The 24,232-nt window shown below is 37.7% G+C and overlaps 1 protein-coding gene across 1 annotated transcript; it reads left to right on the top strand.

The window, feature by feature from the left end:
• The first annotated feature begins 722 nt into the window (after window positions 1-722).
• Window positions 723-22,694, top strand: FGFR1OP (FGFR1 oncogene partner). The gene is made up of 12 exons (XM_014951224.1): window positions 723-852; window positions 6,179-6,232; window positions 7,571-7,625; window positions 8,273-8,361; window positions 9,845-9,979; window positions 10,761-10,844; window positions 14,902-15,119; window positions 17,701-17,810; window positions 18,408-18,476; window positions 19,189-19,228; window positions 19,897-19,990; window positions 20,448-22,694. Exons 1-12 carry the CDS (start codon window positions 763-765, stop codon window positions 20,520-20,522), a joined length of 1,113 nt encoding a protein of 370 aa, XP_014806710.1. The 5' UTR covers window positions 723-762; the 3' UTR covers window positions 20,523-22,694.
• Window positions 22,695-24,232: the final 1,538 nt, after the last annotated feature.

Genomic DNA, 24,232 nt, shown 5'->3' with positions numbered 1-24,232 from the left:
CACGTAGCGCTGCAAATCAAGCGTTACAACTTACAAAGATTTGTGTCTTTCTTTTTTTAAAAGGCACAATAAGGTTGAAGCCTCACTCACCTACAACACCTGTGCTTTGAACGCAACGGACACGCTTGTTAGGAGCCCTTTATAACGCTCCCGGAGGCCGGGTGCCCGGGGGCGTGGCGGGGCAAGTGGGATAAGAGGCCTCGCCGAGGGCCAGTCGCCACCCTGAGGGAGTCGCCCGCCCTCACAGGCCGAGGGCCGCGTTTTCCTCGTCGCTGGGACGAGGTTGCTTGACCCCTAACGCCATGTCAGCACCCCTGTTCTCCCGCTTGAGGGGACGAACACGGAGCACCCGTAGCCGCCGGTGCGGGACAGGGCGGGCCGCTTCAGCGTTCGAGTGCAGCGGGAAGCACCAGAGCGGGAGGGAGGGGCTGAGGGGCAGCCTGTGCGGGTGGTGGCACTGCCGAAGGCGAGCGGCCGCGCGGTTCAGCCGTTAACGCCATCCCCCGCTTTAAACTTCCCGCCCGGCGGCCGCCCTGCCTGTTCGCCGCCGCAGTTTCCAGGCGCCGCGGGCGGTGGACGCGCCCGGTGACTGCCGTCTTTCCGTGTTTCCTTTCGGGCCGGCGCTGAGGGTGGCCGCCGTTCCGCTGCGCCTCCCTCTCTCGGCTCCGCCGCTGGGTTGGTGCCTCCGCCGGCACCGGAGACGAATCTGCCGGGCTCGTCCCGCCGCTAGCGCAGTTTGGGCGGTTGTCAGGGAGAAACAAGATGGCGGCCGCAGCCACGGAGGAGGACACGGAGCTGCGGGACCTGCTGGTGCAGACGCTGGAAAGCAGCGGGGTGCTCAATAAGATTAAGGTGGGGGGAAGGAGAGTCTCTCGTCCGCCCACGCCTCGCCCAGCGGGAAGGGGGCAGCGCTGGCTGGTGCTGGCCGCGGTTAACGGCGCCGCGGAGCGCGGAGGGGAGCTGAGGCTTCACGGGCTTCGTCCCCTCTCGCTGCCGCTTCCAGCCGGCGACCTGGCCGGGGCCCTCCCCTGGCGTCACGGCCTGGCGGTGGCGCCGCCTTTCCCCGTGGTGCTCCCCGGCGGCCGGGCCTGGGGCTCGGCGGGACGGCGGGTCCAGCGCCTGCCTTGCGCGGTAGAACGAGCTGGAGGCGGAGGGGAGGGCCCGAGGCCTGGGCGCCGCATGGGGGCTGCCGTGTCGGCCGGGCGGGGAGAGGGAGGGCAGCCCCGGGCCGCCGCAGGGAGCCCGGCGCCCGGCCGTGCCGTTTCGCTCCTCCCACGGTACCGTGTCGCCGCAGGAGCTTTCCTGCCGCTGCCAGACCTGCTGGGAACGTTCGGTCGCCGGGCGGTGTGGGACAAGGTGGACAGAGTTTCTCTCTGCTTCGATACGAGAAGCCCCCGTTGAGAATTCCAAGCGGGAATTCTTGAGGGTCGCAGTGTAAACGTTGTCTTCCTTGAGGCGTGTCTTGGAGGCTTGCTAAACCTGGAAACTCTGGGGATGCTGCCTGCCAACGGGGAACAAATAATGCTATGTTAGGAAAATGTATGAAAGATAGTAAAGCTATTTTGCAAGCCTGTGGTGTAGCCTGAGCTTGTGTATGAAAATGGTTTTCATGGGTTCTTGCTTAAGTTAGAAGATTCCAGCAATAACTGTCATGTATAGCAGAGAGCCATGCAGGTATGGAAGCATAAAAACTGCTGGATTCCCTTCCAAGCAAGAGGAGAAATGAAGTTTGGCTTTCAGATCAAGGATGGTGGTGTTTATCCACAGTGTTCTGTTTTAAGCATCTAAGAGGTGGTTGATCATTGCTGATGTTTCAGGAACAGTTCAATAACTGAAATGGTTAATTAAAGTGAGAGCATCTTTGTGTGTGTACTTTGAAGTCCACTAGATTTTGGGCTGTTTGTCATATTTTTCAACAAAACAGTATTATTAAAAATATGGTGTTTGTGTATTTCAAGTGGATAACTCAACTAAGTTCCATAAGTAGATGAACATTCTAGCTCAAGTAACTGTATTTTGAGTAGGGAGACCTTTTTCTAGTTAAGCCTTTTGGGCCATCTGCTAACTTCTCATGCAGTGTCAACCAATAAAAGTATGGTGATAATAAAATGATATTTAAAAAAAATCATAAGCCAGTTAGTTCATATTGACCATGAGCTGTAGTTTCTTAATTCCTGCCTTTGTGTAGTATGCAAGCTTTTGTACTACAGTTGCCAGTTCAGTGATTTTTGTGTAAATACATTTATTGTAACTTTCACCATTCTATAATGCTAGAAGTGTGTAGCAGCCAATATGGTGTAAGATAGCACCTTACTAGCAAATAACTTCTGGGAATACAAAATGCATCCTACTTACTGGGTTATACCTCTCTAACACCAGGAGTCACTGTGTAGTAGTTGGTATGATTACGGTTAAAGCTGCTCATTTGAGGAACTCATGGTGGTTTTTGTCTTAGCTGTAAACCTTAATTGGCACGTAACTGTTAATTGATAGTATTAATGACTTAACAGGATTTGATCTGCAAGTACCTGACAAAAAGCTCCCATCTTCCAGAAGAATTAAGGTTGAACAAGTCTTCTTAAATCATCGGCTTTTAATTAAAATTAGATTACACCATGCATTAAAAAAAAAAAAAGCCTTCATCCTTTCATTAAAATAAACATAGTTGTGATCAATAGTGTATTTAATTAGAGTATTTAATGAAGTAATATTGTGAAAACTGGAGGATGTGTAAATATATTTGCCACTTGCAATTGAGAATTTACTGTCTTTAAGCTGCACTATGTGTGTATATATACAAATATATATATATAGTTTCTTAATCATGGGAATTAATCTGATGTGTAAGACTGCTTCCTAATGAATTCTGTTAACATACAGAATAGAAATGTGGGTATTTGTGCTTTAGTGAAAACCATCACTGATACTCTGTGATGCATGCTGTACAAATAGAGACATTCTTCTGTCTTGAAGAGAATGTGACCTTTCTCTCTCTTAGGGAAGCTGTTATCATCAGAGCAAGAAGAGCCATTTTGCTTCTTACCATGTTCCATTGTTAGCCTGTTTTCTTTTGGTTTGTGTCATTTAAGTTTGGTATCATTTGGTTTGTATCAGTTAAGTGCCACCTGAACTTTGTGTCTTCTGTGGGACTTACTGTTACAAATATTAGGGAGGTTGGCATCACTAATATCATATGACTAGCAGTGCTTTTGGTCAGCTGATAGTGTTCCTACTAATTTCTTGCTAATTTTGTTCAAAACATAGACAACTGAGGTACAGGCAAATAATTTATTGTTAGATAGAATAAAAATACTATTTTAAAAATGTGAAATGCTATTGTTAAAATATCTTGGAGTCAAGGAGAATAATTAATTTTCTTATGTAACGTCAATTTCTTCTTTTGTTTATAAGTTAAGTAAAATACAACCATTTTTAGTGGTTTCAGATTAACTGAAACTCAACATTTAAATGTCAGTATGGTCCTCTAAACATCATGGCTGTATCCTACTTTTAGGAACATGAGAATGAGAATTGCTTGTGGCAGGCAGAGTGAGCACATGATAGATACTGTCATCTTACTTGTCAACATCTGGCTCTATTGGCATAACCCCGTTTTACTGAAGGCTTAGAAAGGATATAGGTGGGGAAGTTGAGTATCAAGCTTTGGTCTGCTTTACTACTAGACTGTGAGTAAAACTCTTCAAAATGTATTTGGCTTACGTTGAAAACTGCTGGCAGAATGAGGTGGTGGGGAATAGGGGGATAGCTAAAGCAGGTTATAACAAGGTATGGAACACAGATTGGGCTGGTGCCAGGGGGTACTAGGGCAAAGGGAAATGCAAAGTGTTCATGTTTTTGTGTTTTGTTTTTTTTTTTTTAAAGGGGGAAGGGAAGAAGAACACTGCATAAATGGTTTCATCTATGCCGTTATGTAAGCCTCCGTATCTGCTGGTGGGATCAAATTGCCGTGACCATACCTGATGGTGGTGGTTTCAGTCTCTGGTGTTCAAATTATCTGTGACTTATCTTATGTCCTGAAAAGCCTGTATGACATTATCCATCCTAATGTGTAGGATGATTCACCTCCTTGTTTTGGGGTAATTTTTCCTTTGGCCTCAGCTTTCTTATTGTTGCTTTTTACTTTCTTCTTCATGAATTTGAGAATTACTGCTTTAACCTCACACAGATATGAGTGTATGGTTCCATGTCTAAACGTATTGAGGTGATGATTTGAGGATATTTTGCTATGATCTGAGCAGTACCCACCTTAAAGAGTGAAGGTCAGTGTGCTGGAATGTTGTAAACCTTGTAGAGATAGCACAGGAGTGCTTAACTTCAAACTTACTGTGATGCTCATGGGGCTGAAGGACCATTTGGAGGGCTGCTTCTTATGTTAAGGCTGTAGGGTGGTATTCTAGATGATGCAGGTAAGCCAAACGGGAATGTAATAAATACTAGTAGCATTATCTTCTGGTGAACTTAAGGATATTAATTGGGCAGTAATGGAAATAAAAGTGAACCTGTTATGAATTGGGAATGGCAACATCAGGAAGAAACTGACACTCTGTCATGAAATAAACGAAGAGAGGAAGAAAGGAACCTTGGTATGTATTTAAATGCCACTGGGTTGGACCTAGAGGAGTGAAGTAGTCAAACATTCACAGTGATGTGAAAAGGAATGACAGTTGTCATATTATTCCAAAGTCTCAAACAGATCAGACTCCGGATCAGCTGATGGAATGGCAATACTTTCAGGCAACTTTGTTATACAGTCTTATGATCCAGACCCTTAAGGGGCTTTACCCTTACCCGCATGTAATAGCTGGTGTCTTTTATTTTGAGCAGTTGTACTAGCCAGTCTGTTTCACAAACACGTTGTTACTCTTCATGTCCTCTTATGGACCCTCCTTGGCACTGTGGCAGCAGTGGAAAAGGGTCAGCCTTGCAACCATTTGAAGTTTTTCATATAAAGTTACAATAAAGTTGTTAGCTCTTGCTCCAAAACTGATTTTTTTTAAGAACAATACTTAAATAAATGGGTCGTAAGAGGATTTGCTGATTGAATGCTGTATCCCAGCACCTGAAAAAAAATGTAACTCCAGTATCAGAATGACCATTGCATACTATTGTGGTAAGCATTTTTTGCTTCTTTTTATAGGAAATATTTTAAACTTTTTTTGTTACCTTTTTGTCCTTTAAAAAGGTGTCTGAAGAGGGTAAAGCTTAAAAAAGAAGTGTTTATTTTCTTTTTTCCATGAAAAGGTTTTTTTTATTTTTTCGGTGGGAGAGAACTTTTACAGGCTAATCCACGTTTAATTACCCTTTGAACATACAGGAGGAAATCCAGACACTTCATATTGTTCTTATCCTTAGTTATGGAAGGCAGTCTTTCTTTAAAAGTTTCCTTTCTTCTTTGCTTTTGGGAAAACTGATATACAAAGTAGCACTGTCTTTTGTAGTTTATTACTTAGCGTAATCTGCTGGCTGCGTCAAAATGTCAGATAAAGAGTTGATTCAAGTGGCAGACTACATCAAATATGTGTTGTCTATTTGGTATGTTCAATGAAAGAAATAGAGAAACTGTTGTATTTTAAAAAAAGTAAAGTTTAAGTTTAAATATTCAAAATAGTTCTTGGAGGGATTCTCGTCCTTTATATTAAGGTATTCAAAATCAGTTGGGTAAAACCGTGCTACAGGAGTATTTGAATGACTGGAATCACGCTCTCTTTTCCTTTAGAAATTCTGTTTCTTTGAGTGTGATCTGACAAGAATTCATAGGAATTTTGTGTCTCTTAACCTTGTGATAATACATTTTAAAACTTAATGTAGGTGTTTCTATACTGCCTGAAAGAGCTGGATTTTAATTCTCAGAAGAAACTAACAGGAGATAACGTAGATAACTTGGAATCTCTTTATGTATGAAGGAATAATTTAGGAAGTCTTTTATCAAATCCTGCCCCTTGCCTTGTTTTTCTCACACTGAAAACACTTCTTTCTCAGCCTCAAGTCACATTGCCTGTAATCTTAAATGTCTTAATTGCCCTGATGTAGATTACAATCGATGCCAAATTGCTTGAGGAGAAACAAATAGCTGTCAAGCTACTTGCTGGCTCTTTGCATTCTATTTGCATAGGGAAAACAGCGCTTGTAGAAATGCTGTTTGTTTTTTGTTTGGCAGGCGGAGTTGCGAGCAGCTGTTTTTTTGGCATTAGAAGAACAAGAGAAAGTAGAGGTAAGAGAACCTTAAAAAATTATCATCCTGATATATCTTCATGTAGAATTAAATATAATAGGTTTAATATGTTCTATTTGTGAAATATGAGAAAATTATCTATTGCTGTGTAAGAGAATGATGCTTAAAGAACACAAAACAGGACTGTCAGGGTGTTTTCTGATGTTTAGAAATAGGAATTATTAAACATAGCCTTTTGAAATTGTAGCTTTAAGTAACTGTCTCTGTTGGTTTTACATTGCTTCTGTCCAATTGACCAGAATAACTAAATCTTTTCCATCAAATACTACTTTTTTTTAAAAAATCATCTATCTGACTGACCAAGATTTTATCAAATTGGAATAACGTCTTTTGAAATTTAAAATATCATAGTGGGATTTTTTGACGTGTATTGTGAGAGCAATTTAATGCAGTAACTTGCCAGGTATGCTAATGCTTTTGGTGTTTCTCATAAGGATGTTGCATGCTTACTTCAGAATAATTTGCTTATATTTAAGGAAGAATTCTGCATTTAGAATGTATCATGATATTTTAATTTTACACTGCAGAGACACTGGAAATACATTAATACTTATCACTATGCTGAATTCCTAAATATTAAGCAAGATATATTTCTTTTTTTGTGCGTGTTAGCATTTACGACTCTAGTGATAAATACCTATAACAGATTCTTTTCTTTGAGTTGGGTTCTTACCCAGGATATTTTGGTATGTTAGGAATGGCATTTAGAATTTGGTTTGAAAAAACCCTGAACGATTCTGACAAACCTAAACAGCACATGAATTTATCTCAGTTTAAAAGTCAAAGTTGAAGAGGGCAAATGTAACAGGAAGAAAAAAAATAATTCCATAACATCTTTGAAGGTCTTTTAATGAATAGAAGATTAGTGTTGACTTGTGAACCACTAATAAACAGGGTCCATGTTTTGTCTAGATTTGTAAATTTCCATTTTTTAAAAAGTGGGACTGAATTTCCTTAAACTTTATTAGAGCTATTAGGCACTATATTAGAGGAGAAAGTTGGGAAGTTAACTGCTTGACTTACTTTTTTAATCATTAAGTAATTAAAATCAGTACACTATTAAGAATTTGGGTGAAATTACTCTGTACCTTTTACAATGGAAATACTGAGACAGTTTTAATTTGCCTAAGTAAATGTATGACTTTGCAGTTTTTACTTGTAGGTAGAAGAATTAATACGAAGGTAAATTTTGAAGTGAATTACCTGTGCTAGGGGTTATTGTGGAACAGGGCACACCAAAACGTCAACTTACTGTGGCTTTCAGTTTCTTGCTAGTACAAGGATGTTAATTACTGTTTGGCTTTTGTTTTTTGACAGAACAAAGCACCTCTGGTAAATGAAAGCTTGAAAAGTTTTTTAGGTACAAAAGACGGTAAGTTTTTTGTTTAGTATACTTCTCAAAATAATAAAAATAGGAAACAAACGATTAAGTCTTTGAATCTTTTATTACAGTACCATCTTCATGACGTAAAGTATGCTTTTATTACTGTCAAACTTAATTAATATTCATTCAGAATAGAATTTAATCTATAATTTTTGAAGTTAATATCGCTGATGTTTATTTTTAACTGAGATGATTAATACATTTAAATTAATATTTCATTATGAGTTAGGATTATGCTAACTCAGAGCCATTCTAGACCAATAGAAACAGTAATCTGTGAAAACTCACTCTAAAGCTACCGTAGCAAATGGACACATAGGAGAAATGCCAAAATAATGTCTTTAAAACAGCTAAATAGGTTAAAAAATAATCTTACACCTAAATTTTGTAAGCAATATCTTTTTTTGCTCCTGCAGTATTGCTGACAACTAATTTTGGTATGATGGCTGAGTTAGAAATCAGGGACTTCTTATACAGATTAGCTATGTGGTGGTAGTTTGCTGAATGTCTGAATGATATTTGCAGGAGTGTTGAATCAATGTAGATCCTCATACTGAAGCCATCTTAATGTTAAATCTTTCAAGTAAGAATTGTTTCCATCTGGTGTATTTTTACTCTTCTCATTTCCTATTTAGGTCGCTTGGTAGCAGGTCTTGTTGCAGAATTTCTACGGTTTTTCAATCTTGATTTTACATTGGCTGTTTTTCAACCTGAATCAAGCACAGTAAGATATACTGCTTTTATTTGTATGCTGTGTTGACTGGAGTGCATGGCCACGAATACAGAATCTATAGTAGTTTTAAGCCACTTGCTTGTGTTTATTAGTAAATTAATAATTTTTTTGAAATCATATATATACAACAGAATACTCCTGCAACATTTTTTTTGCCAATAATTTACTAAGTTATGGTACTAAGTTAGGATTGTTACATGAAAATTAAAATGTCAGTAATGTATTCTGAGAATTTCAGTGAAACAAAGAACTTTGTGCAGATGCACGTGACAAAGTGATTGAATACAGTAGTTCAGTTGGAAGGGATCTACAGTCATCACATAGCCCAAATGATTGCTTTTAGGCTTTTGATATTGAGTTAGAGGTTTTTCATCATGTTTGTCCCTTTGTCTCTTAGGATATAAAGGTTTTAATAATAAATTTAGATTTGAAACAGTTCCATTTAACTGAAGAATTGCTCTTTGCATCTGAAATACTAATTTTTATTCTTAATGTCAGTGTTTAAATAGTTAATTTATTAAAAATTCAAGTTTGTTAAATTAATTGACATCTGTTTCTCAGAAGTTCATGTGTCTTTTTAGGAGCTCAGTGAAAGAAAATCCCATACACCCTTGTCCTTTGCCAAATATCTGTAGCTGCATTTATTGCACTAGGACACATCTGTACAAAGATTTATGTTCATGCTACCAAATAGAAACAGTTGTGCTTTCTGTCATGCACTCTGGGGAGCAGTGTTTCATTTGCATTCAAAAGACATCACATGCTCTTTAAAATGCCTCCTTCATTTTTCCAGTAAAAGCATCTTTTTCACTTATTGCAGTGCACGTATGAAACTTGGCCAAAGTTGAGCAAGTTGGCTGAGAGAGCTTTGTAGCATGTAGTGACTGTGTGTAGTGCTGAAAGATTTTACTTTGTCTGTCTCTGAGCAGGCTGTTGAATTGTCTGTCCTTCATGTTTCAGTGTGCTTGGCTAGTGGTGGCTTGCTTCAGTATTTGTTTGACCAGTGTTTTGATAGGAAATATCACTAAATAATTGTAAGAGTTCAAGATCAACTGATGCCCTTTGCAGTACTGCCATTCTGAGGTTATGCCAACCAGCCTGGCTTTGCTGCAGCGTTCTGCTTCTGCTATAATGTGGAGTTCAGGTTTTTTAAAAAAAATTCTTTTTCCTTTTTTTTTTCTGGCTGACACTGAATTATTTTCATCCCTGTTTTTGTCCAAATCCATGTGGTTTTTTTTTAGAGCGAAAGAGTGATAAGTTCAGGTACAGATCAGAAGTAGATGATGCAATAGGCTATCGTTACTTTAGTCCACATGCAATAGGAAGTCTTAAATAATCACTATTTAGTCAATATGTTGCTGTGTTAAACCAAAAAGCTTTAGGAGTTACATTAGAAAATGTAGGTTGTGTTTTCTGACAGTTGTTTCTGTTTTAACTTTTTTGGTAATGTGTTTGGTTTTTTGTTTCCCCCCAGCTAAATGGCCTTGATGGTCGAGAAAACTTAGCTCGAGACTTGGGAATTATAGAAGCAGAAGGTACTGTGGGTGGGCCCCTGTTGTTGGAGGTTGTTAAAAAATGTCAGCAGAAAAAGATTTCAGGCACTGAAGAGGTAAGTAGCATTAACATGTAATTTCTTTCTTCATAATTCTTTATTCATTTTCATTTCAATGATGAAAAACCTTGAAATTTGAACACTTGGCTATTGTTGTAGTATTGCAGTGTCTCAAGTCTTTATTGTATTCTTTTCTGCTATGCCTTCTGTATAACTAATGGAAAACAATGCTGAAAGATAAAGATCATGATCATTCTATTACTTTTAATGCCACCTTAGTACTCTTGACTAATGTTTTACTACAATATAGTAACACAGAGTGAACCCTGATAAATGACACAAAACACTGTGTCACTTATTTTCTCATTTCTAGTATGTTTTGATAACACTTATAGTTGTACGTGTTTTCTTTGCCCTACTTTTTTTTTAATATGATTAGAAAAGGCTAGAATTGGTTTTGTTAAAAGCTTTAAAGCTGTTCTGAAAACATGTATTTAAAATAAAATATATGAAAGTATTGAACTACCTGAAGGCAATGACAGTGATAATTTATGGAATAGAGAATTAAATTGTTAATTAAATGGATGAAATCCAAGCAATGGTATTTGATTAAGTGATGTGATTGTGGCTTGAAAGAAAATTCCCCACATCCAAGATGCATTCATTATCCCAACGAAAGCTTAAATTCAGTAGTAGTTGTTGTAGACTTCCTAACATAGCATCACTGTGTCCCAGTTAGCATACTGTGTGAGTGGGGATAGTAGCCTTGTTTCTTGTTGGATGATTTTGTAACAAAATTCAATATATTTTTTGTAAGTGTTTATGTGAAACTTCTTAGGTGGCTCCAGTTCTAAGTGATAGCCTGTGTCCCGCATCGAAATCATCTGATGGAAGATCAGGTACACATCCTATACCAAATAAGGTGAGATTGTTTATATATAATGAAAAAGCTACATGATGTACATGAGCTAAGTAGAAGAGAGAACTATGAAACTGTGGATACAATAGCATTCAATTAAAGTGATCCGCAAAGTCCTATACCTTTCCAGCTGGTTCAGGGACAGCATCTCTCTGAGACACAGATGTGTTGGAGCTGACTTGTCTGTTTATTGGGCATCTGGCTGATGGCTGCTTGGGATTCATAAGTGTTAGGATACAACTGTCTTTGACTTGGGGCCTGTGGTTTTCTTTTCTCTGTTGCTTCCTGTTAGCACAAACCTGTGATAACTGACATCTTCCAAGCCTCTAATACGCCTTTACATTTGACTGTAACTGACCAACCGGTTCAGAATTACAGGTAGTGTAGGGTACGGAAAGGGGCATGATCACTTCAGCCTCTTTTCCACAAGAAACCTGCTACCCTTTACACCCACTTAAAAAAAAACCCAAAAAACCCCACAAAAACCCCAAAATAAACCAAAAACCAACAAAAAAATCCCACAAAGCAAAATGGCCCTGATTCAAATACTGAAGTTTGTTCAAATCATTGATGTAATCACCTTAAAAGTTTTAATAGTTTTCTTCAAGATTACTGGAAATAACTTAGCTTTCTGACTCACTAATGAAAGCTGAGAAGCACAACATTGCATGGATTTTTTTCTTAGTTTATTCATTTGGGAAAGGGAGTGGTAAGGATAAAAGAAAATAAAATGACAGTTCAGTTTAGATCTGCTTCGTTTTATTCCAGTTCTTTCTTTTTTTTTGCCATGCAAAACCAGAAAACTATATAGTTTGACAAGCAAGCTTCATTTCAAGATTAAGTTACTTTATTAATTGCTGTGCTTGTTGATAGTCTCTTAAAAGCTAATATTTCTGTAACTGAACTTCAAATGAAAATTCTGATATTTCAGACCTTTAGGACAAGATAATTCTTGCTTTGCACCAGCTTTTAAAACAGAACAAATCCATTTGAAAGAGCTGAATGCTGATTAAACTTCATAACTGAGCCCCTGCCTTTGTCTTAGAGTGCTCTAGATTAGCTAAGAAGAACTACTGAGCAAGTTAGAGAGTCATAAATATTCCATTCTCCTTTGCATATACCACCTTTCCTCTTCAGGTAGGTAGGTCAGAAGAAAACAAGCCACATGTTTGTTATATGGATTTTCCTCATGTAAAGAATACCTGTCTAGAGGAGAAAAAAAAAAATAGTTCCAGTAGCTTGTAAATTGAACCATGTTTCATATGGGTGTTTTCTGGGTTTGCACGAAGATGTCTCAAGGCTCTGTCTGGTATGAATCTTACTCCTCTATATCTGTTTCTGACAGAGCTTTTGGCAATGCGGTTACTCAGGGTTGGTGGTTGTTTTATTGGTTTGGGGTTTTTTTTTTTGGAACTTCTATTCTTTTTGCAGTGATTGAACTTAGCCAGCCAGTCCAAAATACATTAGTTAGGGGAAGACAGAGACACAAGCACAGAGCAGCATAGTATCTTATGACTTGTTTCATTAGGAAACTACATTGATAAGAATGAGATTTAAGTTATGCCTGGAAACTCTGCTTTAGAGGAGGTATCATGGAGTAGTAACAGTTGCTGCTGTTTAAGATTATAACAGGAACGGTCTTAGTTCTTTTGTCACAATTGTTTGGGCCTGTACAAAACAAACTCCTGTACCCAGCTCAAATAGAGGCATCCAAACTGAGCAGAAAATAAATATGAACCATGTCTGAATGATTTCCAAATATCAGTACTGCTTTCCAGGAGTCATGCTGTATTGCAGTGTGTTGAATTCCACCTCAACACAGAAAAGAATACTTTTTCAAGCTGCTATTGACTATTTAGATGTGCTAGTCCATAGATGTAAAATCTTCTCCCATTGACTGACTTCACCTAAATGATAGGGGTTGGGACTGGTCTTGTCAATAGTGACATTTTTTTAATGTGTATTTGCGCTTAATTCCCAATAAGTATATGGACACAAGAAAGTGATTCTAAGATTTATTCTAGGGTCTAATTTTTAGTGAAACTAACAGATAGAAGTATGTAATTCTGCGCAAGAATTTTTGAAGTGTGGTAAAAGATCATGCGTTGAACCATTTTTCCTTTTGTTAAGGAGAGTTTTGTGCATTGTCAGAACACTGCCGTTAAGAGTTGAATAGTTATGACATGCAGCAGCAGCCAAGGTGGTGATAAGAACGTTTTCATTTACATGCTCTTTCTGATGTAGTGACGTTGCAAGTAGAATATAACTTCTGTCAAGTTTGAATTCATGATCAGGCTTTTTATATTTGTTACATCCATCTTTTGTGGCAAGCAAATCATAATTCCATTGCAGTGGGAGATAAATGTATGTGTTCTGCAAATGCTTTTCGTAACATTGCTGAATCTTCCATGAAAATGTATTTAGCTCATAAACGGGAGAAAACTGGTTTCTGTATGGAGATTTCCTCATAGAAACACCAACAGCAGTTGGTTGGACTTACGTACTCCAAGAATAAGTTGTGAATATCTTAATGGGACTACAGTTCTTAGATATTTCTTTTTTCCTGGTTCTCTCTCTCCTTGGCAAAGGCAGGGAGAATATTCTGCCTGTGCAACATACTTGGAATACAAATAACACAGGAGGAGGAAATTTTAGCCAGTCCTGGCTGGAGCAAGATGGAAGTTACCTCAACAGTCTAGACTTCCTGGCTGAAACTTCATGTTCTCAGGTGGTTTTTCAAACAGGTTTTGCAAACCTCTGAGCTGAACTGGCTCTGACTGTGACCTGGCAACCAGTACGTGTCACGTAGAAGGGAGTGTGCTAGAAAAGACCCAGACCACAGCTCTTGGCAGCGGCAAATAATTAAATTTTTTTAAGTGCAAGTGTGAAACCACACTCTGACTTATCTTACTAACACTGTTAGTCTGAAAACCCAAGGTAGGCCTGTTGCTCTTTGAACCATTAGCCACAGTTAACCTATCACTGTAATTTGGAAGTAGTTATTTCACTTTTGCAAAACTTTACGAGAGAGAATTAGAAGAGGCCTAGCTAAGATGGAAAATTACTAAACAGAAAGTTGGTTCTGTTTTACTTCAAAATGGGACATATATGAATTCAAGCAAAAGCCAACTGTTGTGCTTGTAGTTTCTCAGAGGAGATAGCAGCAGTTTACTCCCACAGCACCCAGAACTGAAAAGTAGCTGTAACTTCCCCTTTACTCCAGTCAGGGTATTACTAAGCTCTTAATTTTCAACAACAGTTCTGTTCCTCTAGGATAGGAAATTAAAATATTGTTCTCACTACTACTTATAAGTAGAAGTACTTTTTCTTGCCCTGGAAGAACTGAGCTGCTGCCAGCAATTCAATGAGGTTCTGTGACTGAGATAAAATTACTCTAGTAGGCCTGTTTCAATTTTCATGGCCTACAGTTTGAAAATTTTACTTCAGCCTTCTGAATGTGTCATTAACTGCAGTCATCTTAAGCTTGCTGCTTTAAAACCTAATGTTATATTGTAGAGATTACAATTTAATATGCGTTAGATTAATTTGCATGGGTTTACATTGATTTCTTTTGAAGACAATGACTGTAACTAAACATTTGTTTATAGAAGAGTTGCAAAATAACACTAATAAAGTATCATGTAACTTTCAGGCTGTAAAACAGAAAACCCCGCCCTCTATTCAAAGCTAGGAGATAAGAATCAGTCTGACTGTATATTTCTTTATTTGATGTCCAAAGGCATTTGAAATTGGTTTAAAATTGCTTTCATAGTAGAGGTGATTTAGATAGCAAAGCAATGCAGAGGATAGAATAAATTTTTTTTAATGACAGCAACCATGAAGAACACTTCCTTTCTAAAGTGATAAAACAACTTTTTTCTTTTGTGATTCCTGATGATATTAATGAATTCCTGAGAAGTAGTAACAAACTTGAGCTAATTTTTTAAAAAGTGATGCTTGGCATATATTATGTTGTGTATTTATATTACCGCTTACAGTATTACAAGACATAAATACTTATCCCTTTTAGTGAGGCCTTTTTTTTTCCTTGTCTTTCAAGGCTGCTGAAACTACTCAAAGTGACACAAGTGTCTCATCAGGGGAAGCAAGCAAAAGAAGCATTCACTTTCTGCCCAATGAAACAAAACTAGATCCTCAACTAGAAAACAAAGACTTAAATACCAAAGAAAAGAGTGATCCAGGTGTGGATGAAGATGATGTAGAGGGAGATTCTTTTTTTGATGATCCTATACCCAAACCAGAAAGAACTTATGGCTGGTAAGTAACACGGATGTTCTACTTAATGCGGATTTATTTTGTCCTCAGACCTTTGAAAGCTAGCTGATGTTTGATTATTTGCACATGTAAATGTGAGTGTTTAGATCTGTTCTGTAACGTTTTGGTTTTGAGATGTGTATTTTTATTACTCTGTTCTTTGAAATGCTGTGTCATCTGGGATCTCTTGGATGTACCATGAGTGGAAAAACCTGTATCACTTTAAGGTTCATCATAAACTATATAAGGTCCCCAGCCTGTTTCACTGGTGGAATGATTATTAGTGTTTTTTCTTGCAGCAGAGCTGCAGTGGTGATCAGTACTAAGGGAAGGAGACAATGACAGGGACAGTGAATATGTAAGCTGGCTCCATAGGCTGTAAGAATAAGGATAGTTTTCTCATAGCTGAGGGCTTCCTTTTCACATTGTAGCACCTTTTGTGTGCAGTTCTATGGTTTCAGTGAAGTGTTGTTATTTCTGCATATGTCAGTTTTGCAGATGCTTATTGTTCATCTATGGAGTCTGAAAAATTCCATTTGAAAGAACTACTAGTGACTGTAAAACTGAAAACCCTATCTTGGTGTTATCTTGTTGAGTTATCTTGAAGCTTAGTTCAGATACCTCTTGAGAAATGCTGCAGGATGGTTCGTGCTGTTCCTCTGCTGTGCTCGAGTAATCGGAGAACTGCTCTAGCTTAATAGAGGTTACCAGGAGAGGTTACAGAAGCATTTGCAAGTCAGTTTCACAGTAGTTCTCCACATGTTGGTTTCTTCCCCCAACTACATCAATAGTGGGTGGAACAGCATAAACTTTTTTGTATTATCACTACAGTAGATGCTTACTTATGGAATGGCATCATTCTCATACAGCACAAGGCAGTCATGCCAGGTAAGCTAGATGTCTTTCTAGTAAATTAATGGACTCTTTGAAAAATATTATAGTACAGCTTTCTTTGGATGTATTTAGTTGGAGCAGAATTTTGTTTTCTTCAAAGAGCAGTGATTTTTATTTGGAAAATACTGTCTGTTGCATATTACCCTTCTGTGTTCTTTCCTTTTTCTTATTTGGAAATATCAAGATTAAAACTACATCTGTGTGCATTTACTTCTTACTGAAGAGCTCATTGAACTAGCCTTCAATCAAAGTCTAACCATAGTAGCAGCTGGCTGTGTTGCCATAAAATAGATTTAAATTATAAGCTGGGAAAACAAGAAAAGGCTGGAAAAACTTCTGTCTAATAATATTTACTAATTTCTTACTGCTCAAGTATTTTCATGTGACAAGAAGTGAAATTCACTTTGAAGTTGGGTAAACTGGATTTCTTTAAAAGTGCACGCAAGGAAAAGACTTCATTATTCAGTAAAATAAGGATTTTTTTTCCTAGTAGAGAAACTCCCTACAGAAAAAATGATTTCTAAATTATGTGTCTGTAGTAGAACCACAGTCCACCAAGTAGTAATTTGTACCTCATAATGTTACTGTGATGTAGATGTTACAGTAATGTTCCATAATAAGGCTTACTGAATACGTTAATAATAAATGAGCTGGCAACTAACTGTAACCAAGGTGTCTCTGCTGAGTCTTTTGCTTCTAACTTCCTGGCAGCTCCTCTAGAGGAGAAAAAAGACCATAATCTGCAGGTGAAGTCCCTTTGTGCTGTGTTCTGGTGGTGTGCCTGAGGCCCAAGGGATGAATAAGTAGGAGAGGCACCAGCATTGCTTGGTTTGCAAAGGGCAGATTCCTTGTGGGAGTTCGGCTGTTCCTTTTAGAAGGGTGAATTGGAGAAGGGAACAAGCAGTTACTAAGGACAGAGTAAGAGATGATCCGAGCTCTTATTGCCCCTAGGTCTCTGTCCCATTGTTCAAAATTTTGAAGTGTTTTAATGATGGTATACATGATATTTTGATGATACAGTGAATTGTTCACTTGTCCATTACTAATAGGAATGGAATCACAGTAACAAACAGTGCTGGTAATGCTAAATGTGACAATCTCGGTTTCTCTTTAATATTGTTTCTTCATCCTTTACTTGCAAGTAGGGTTTGAACTCAACACTTTAAATACAAGAATGGAATAGGTAGTAGGCAAGTGAATTTTAAGATATGATGATGAGATCTGTCTTGCAATAACCGAGAGGATTTCATTCTGTTCAACTGACAGCTTTTGGGATTAGTAGTTTTGTCAGGCATCGTCTCTCTTAGTTGTAATAGAAACTAATTTAAATATTGATTTATATCTGAATCTTTCTTCTTTTTGGCTGCATTTACATGTGGGGATAATGAAAGGCCCTTTGATAAAAATAGTGATGCTGATGAAGGTGCAGGAGCTCTGTCTGTGAAAGAAGGCAGGCAGAAGCCTTTGCATAGGTGAGAAAGTGACTTTCTTACTGAATGTCTTGCTTGACACCTGTGCCAGTAAACTGCTGACTGTTCTTAAGCTTGCAGATTGAATAGTCTTTTCCCCTTGCTCTTCTTGCTGTAAATATTATTGTTCTAGTTTTATGACTATTTAGTAAATAATAGAAGAGAAAGTTGCTACACCCATTTTGCAGCTCTGGAGTACTTATTTCTTTGGTTTGTTTCAGGAAAACTGATGCTAATAAAGCAGGAGGTCTAGCATCCCTTTCTGATGCACCGCCTCTAAAAAGTGGGTTAAGCTCCCTGACTGGTGCGCCTTCGCTAAAGGAGCCTGACAGTAAGTTTCCACATGTTCTTGTGTTTTGATGAATGTAGAAGATATTTCCCATAATGTAATGAATGATCTACACATTCAGATGTAAAGGTAGTTAAGTATGCGGCCCCCTTCTGGTTGTGGTGTGATTTATAGGGATGCTTTTTTCACTGAGTGATTGCATACCAGTTCTGGTATGTTATACTATAGCTGCAACATCTTATGCTTTGGAGCGTGAAATACTTACCTACAGTCCTGGTTTTTTGCATATATAAAGCAGTTTTCAGGAGTATAAAATTCTGCGCAGCTTTTAGCTGAAATTAAGTTATTCCTTTGTGTTGTTATCTTAACATTATATGCACAAATTCTTTAAGGATGTTTGCTTTCATGTTGTAAAACATCATCCTGAATACTGGGAGATCGTCCCTGTTTGCTACTCGTGTTTTTAAATGTTAGCACAGTTCAGACATGAAAATTGGATATAATATTACCATACTATACTACAAAATTATGTATGGTTATTATAAAAGACCACTCACTATAAATGGCTGATGGGAGTTTAAGTGGGATCTTACTAAAGAGTCACAAATTTCTGATACAAATGCTTTTGTTTTGTTACAGATTTGACTAGAAACTCTGTTTTGAAAGACCTGCGGTTGGTGAATGCAAAACTGGGATCACTAGAATTAGGCAAGTATCTGCTAAACATGATGAAGCTCTTACATTTTTAACTGTAAGTTCTAACCTGGCTTCTTAGGGGAATCTGAGAAACCAAAATACACATATTGAACTAAAATCTTCAACTTTTACTTCTATCACTCTGTTTAACACCATTCTGAAACTTACTGAAGAGTGAAATCTGATCCAAAGGAATACAGAAAAGTGAAAACTGATGTGGATTATTATTTTACACATGCAGCAAAAATTTGATTCATTCTGTGAATGTTTGCTAATATCAAGTGATAAATTTTTCTGACTAGGTAGCTAATAAAAGTTGGGGGGGTTATATTTGTGGAAAAAGATAGCCAGACAAGTCTTACTGTTTTTTCAGTGGTGTTTTTACTTGCCCTCTGGACCTTTGAAAGTTGCCTTGTAAGCTTTAGGAGCAATATGAAGATGATGTGATATAAGAACTGTCATCTCTGTCTCAAAATAGAGCTGCCGAGTATTTAAATTTTGTCTTCAGCCATGTAGTCAACATCCTGAAAACAGGGTGTGTAAATAAGATTGAGATTAATGAATGACAAACATAAACTCACCTTCTCTTCCTAATCTGTACAAGTAATTCAATCTACTCCCATTTTTGCTGGCATTAAACTATGTATTTTGGTGCAGGAATAGTTTCTTTTTTTCATTTCCTGAAGAGAACTTGTTTGATTAATATCTTTTAAAACTTATTTAGGAAATGGAGATGACGATGAGTATGCTGATGACTTCAACAGGTAAGAGAAAGATGATATTGCAGTAGCATAGCATTTTGGGCATTATAAGCATATCCACTAGCGTATTTGAACTATTTCATATTTCAGCTAGTCACTGTTGCTGCAGTCTGTCAATATCTCTAAGCTCCTTTAAACCTGAGGTTGCTATTTTAATACATACAGTTATAAATTAAAACAAAACAAAAAAAAGCCCAAAACAAAAAACCACCCAGATCTCTTTTGTGTTGGGGGTAACGAGCTCCTTAAAAACCTGATGCTAACTTTGAGATGAGAAGCTGTTGTTTTTTTGTGGAAGGTGTTTTTTTTTCCTGAATCATGTACTTAAAAATGTTTTAACACTATAATTAATGCTATTAGACAATATGGTGTATGCTGAAATATTCAACTAAAAAATAAAGCATTGGGAGTAGTCACTGATAAATATGTAACAGCCTTGTGAAGGTATTGGTGTTTTAAATTGCAGGACTGAGGCTTAAGTATTTATCAGTATTTATCATGGCTCCATCTAGGTAGAAAAACTTTAGTTGTTATGAGTTTTTAAGTAACTTCATATTTAACTTGCTAGACAGTGAAATCCCAATCAAATGTCAGGTATAAAGTGAAGGTGAATGTAATATCTGGATGTTCGAAAAGCTTTTTTCTACATTTATGATTTTCCTTCTCTTTAGTACTAGTCATCGCTCAGAAAAAAGTGATATCAGTATTGGTGAAGAAATAGATGAACTTTCAGTGGAAACAGAAGAGTCAAATGCCAGTGATAAAGTAAGATTCTTCTAAAATTGTTCTTCTTGACATGATTCCGATCTTGTCTTTTTTTTAACCTTCTTTGAAGGAATGTGCCATGAACATAGATTTCTAGGATAGATGTTAATGTTGTATTATTATGTCCTGTATTCCTGCCAAGTTAGATACTATACTGATTAAAAAACAAAACAAAGCCCCCTCAACAATTATTTGGGAGCACAATTCACTGTTTCTAGGTATGTAAAATTTCTTTAAGACTGGTTTACTCTCCAGCGTTGAAATGTCTTCTCCCTATATCTCAACATCTGTCTGAGCACCTTCTAAAGGAGTGTACTCTTTTAAAAGAAAAAAGAGGGAAGCACTCTTCTAAAAGAGCTCTTTCTCACTGAAAGAGCTTGAGGCCAGAAGGCTGGTATGCTCTGTGAAGGACTACAAGAAATAGTACTTACTGTTTGTGATTTCATTTGTTTTCTAGCTTGAAGGCATCACGCAAGACCTTACCATTTCTCAGTTAAGTGATGTTGCAGATTATCTAGAAGACGTGGCATAGAATTGGACAGCAACCTGTTTCATTGTGCTGGACTAGAAGACAGCTGTGGACTGTTAATTTCAGACAATCACTTCTTGCTGGAATGTCCACTCCCTATTTGTGCCTTGTGTTTCAAAAAGACTGTAGGTGGAGAAGGCTTTTAAATATTCTTAAGAAGAACTAAATGAAACAGTACCTTCCCGTTTGAGTCTGATTTCAGAATTATTTTCTTCATCTGGTTCAGCCAGACATTTACAGCAGGAGGTGGATTTTCCAAGCGGAATGTCCATTGCTGGCAGTGGGCATCATAGAAACCAACTGATGAGAAAACATCTACAGAGAGGCATGTGGCTTTATAGTGAACTTGCACTGTTACTCTAACAGTCTGATTATTTTTTTTTTAAGATAACCAAAGCAAGAACTTTCAGAGGTAGTGGTTCAACTCACACTTCTTTTAACACAACTTTGTCAAGTCAGCAGGTAGTCCGTATTTATGGTAACTCTAGCCACAATACCTAATTGCTCCAAACTTACTTGAAACTGCTGTTTTTCAGACTCGTCTGAAAGTTGGACTTTTTTTTTTAAAGACATAGCAAATAGAGAGTATCTAAGCTCTCAAATCTAAATTTAGGAGCTAAATTTAGTAGTAGTTATAACTCCGAATATTCTTGTTTAAATGTTTGTCAGACTGTTGATGTTCAGACCTAAGCTGTTTTTATATATGATAATTTCATTGATATTATGTCTTGTTAAATCACAAAAAGTAATTTTGTAAGGATCAGCAAATCATTAATTAAATCTTACTGATTTTTTTTGTTAGGTTTTTAACAGTGTGGTAACAGTTTGTGGAGCTTTTATTATTGAGGGCTCTTCATGTGCTGTAAGCTCACTTTCATTCTTGAAAATCCTTGTTATATAAAAATGAGCGCCAAAAAGTAAAACCACTAACCTTCTGTTTTTCAGATTCTGACTGCTATACACAATTAAATCCAAATGTTTAAAAATACCATACTGAAGACATTATGGACACTAAGTTCTAGCTAAGAGCAGATTCTTGTGTTTTCATTATACTCTTGCAAAACAGGGTCAGTAACGGAAACCTTGACAGTTCTTTAATGGTACTGTTGTACATGGCGCTGCTATGATATATAGGTCATGGACATTTGTCATACTGAAATGACTTCAAAATGTGCACTTTCTGAAAATTGTGAACACATTTGAAAAATATTACATGTAAGTGAATATAAATAACTTAATTTTTTTTTTAAGCTTTGTAATTTTTTTCAGGAACACTGTTGGCCTCTCATCAATGGTCATCACAGTGGAAGTAGCCTGCTAAGCTAAAGCCATTAGTTAAGCGTATAGAGCTGCTGCTGCATTGGATGCTGACTTAAATCTGGTTTTGCACTGGGCCAGCAGGCATGGAGCAGTGCTGGGAAGTTGGGCTTGTACAGTACCTAAATGATTTGAGAGGAGAGAGGAAAAGTGTGCCTTTAATTTACGTGCACCCCAAAATAGCCAGCAAAAAAGCATCAGAATATTTAGTTATGATGTTAACTTGTAATTTGTGCCATATTGTAGCAGCTGAACACAGAAGAGAATTTCTTTTCACCCCAAAAAATCAATGTGCCATAGACTTCACGTAGCAACAATGTTGTAACATATGATGCACCCTGTGTAAAAATTCCTTTAAGTATGGGCGAACCTGTGCCTCAAGATACTGTGTATGAAAAGTTTGTTTGGGGCTTTTTTTGGCCTTTTTTCTTTAAGACAACCAACAGTGTGTCTGAAGGAAATAAAATTCCACTTCAATACCTAGGTACAATTGATTTCTGGCATTTGTTTTTAAGGTGTATGAAATAATGTAGGGACAGTGTTGTTTGCTTTTTTAATATGTCTTGGGAAAACATAATGTTCCATTATGTGTTAGCTGTAGGATATGTGGCAATTTTATCAGACCAAAAGAAGCAAAAACTTTATGAAATAATTTCTAATTGCATTTAAAGATGTGGCCTTTTAAATATCTAATTAGACATGACTTTTGTTAACAACAAAGTGTTGTTCTCTTACCTTGGGGGTTAACTGGAGACCTTGCACTTTGGCTCTAATTTAAGGAAATTAAAGCCTCCTGAGGGCTTTTACTGAATTGTGTATAATAATTCAAATTGCAAAATAAAGCTCTTGTGCTGGCTACATTGGTTTTTTTGAGACTTCTTGAATCAAAAATCTTAACAATTGGGAGGTTCAGGAAGCCCTGTGGGTTTTGGGGGGTTTCTTGAAAAAGGTGGGGTTTTTTCCAGAGTTAGTCCAGCCTGCAACTGAGTGTGTGTGTGTCTCTGAGTGTGTGCATGCCTAGGTTTTTTGTAAGCCCAAAGGATCTTGCGGTTCATGATGGTGAATCCTAAAGTCTGTTTAAGGCCAGACTGAATGGGGTTACCTGGATGTGTGATATATCATTCTGAGTTGTCAGATGGTTTATGATTCAACAGACAAAGGATAAAAATCCCATCTTGACAGGCAAAATTTTGTCTTGTTTACCATTGTTACTGTTACTTAAACATGTCTGACAAGCTAAGCTCTCTTGAATGCTTATTTTGGTGTACATTTCAAACCATGTTGTTTGGTATTTTACATAAGGCTTCTCCCTAAAAGACCTAATGCAGTTAGGTCTGCAATACCCAACCTCGTCAGTCTGTTAGAATTAACAACTAGAGCCCTGTACTAGAAGATGGGAATGTTCTTGTTGAAGTGTTGTTCTGCATTGGCTCTGCTGGTTCCCAGACATCTCTCTAAACAGAGAAGGAAGTGTCTGAGACTGGCCTTTACGACTGGTCTGTGCAGTTCTGTACCACCTAGCTCTAGTTAGAAATATGTTTTTTTGTTAAACATGCGGACTCTGTAATTTGTTTAACAAATCCTGCAATTTCCAGAAGTAAAAAATTGGCTAAGCTGTGGCTGACAATTCTATACCATTAATATGGCTCGGGTGATGAGGATGGATTATAAAAATATGTCCCTTTTTTTTTGTAATACAGTAACTTCACTACACTCTTATTTTTTTTTAAGCAAAATGAGAAACCACATTACGTCTGATCAAAGATTTCCTCATAAGTGATGTTTTCACCAGCTGCAATGAAACCACTCAGCTTTAGACTGCTTTGACAAAATAGTCCTTACTGAGACAATATAACTAGCTCTTGGGACAACTTAAAGCACTTTGGTAACTGACAGGGAGATTGGGTGATCATGGTAAAGGAGCGTCTTACTACTTTGTTTGCTTTTTAGCATGTTTGCTTTGTTTGCATTTTAGCAAGTTCTACTAATGAATTATTTTCTACAAAGCACAGATTTCTCTTCAGGAAGAATGCATTTGTGAATGTTTCAGTTTGTGGGTAAAAGCTAACAAACCTCTGCACTGTCCAGGCAGCAGGAATTAAATTTCTGCTGATGACCACAGTGCTTTGTGTTCATTTCAGGAGATACCGGATACATCTTTTTTGGTAGGTCTTTTTTGGTTTGATGTTTCCTTGTAAGGTAGAACCGAGAGCAGCTGAACTGAATAGTAAGAGATGCAGTTTGGGTAGATGTGTAGGTGACCTCTTTAATCCTCTAAAGACTAGCTATAATGAGTGCGGTATTACAGAAGCACAACTTGCAATGTGACTGTCTTGATTTCTACCAAAAAAAGTAAGTGGGCTATAAAAGGCCATTGAGTTACCCAAAACCCAAAC

The sequence above is a fragment of the Calidris pugnax genome, unplaced genomic scaffold (assembly GCF_001431845.1).
Source record: "Calidris pugnax isolate Ruff unplaced genomic scaffold, ASM143184v1 scaffold24, whole genome shotgun sequence".
Taxonomy (NCBI): Eukaryota; Metazoa; Chordata; class Aves; order Charadriiformes; family Scolopacidae; genus Calidris; species Calidris pugnax.
The sequence above is the reverse complement of the archived record's forward strand: the minus strand, read 5'-3'. Positions and strand labels throughout refer to the sequence as shown.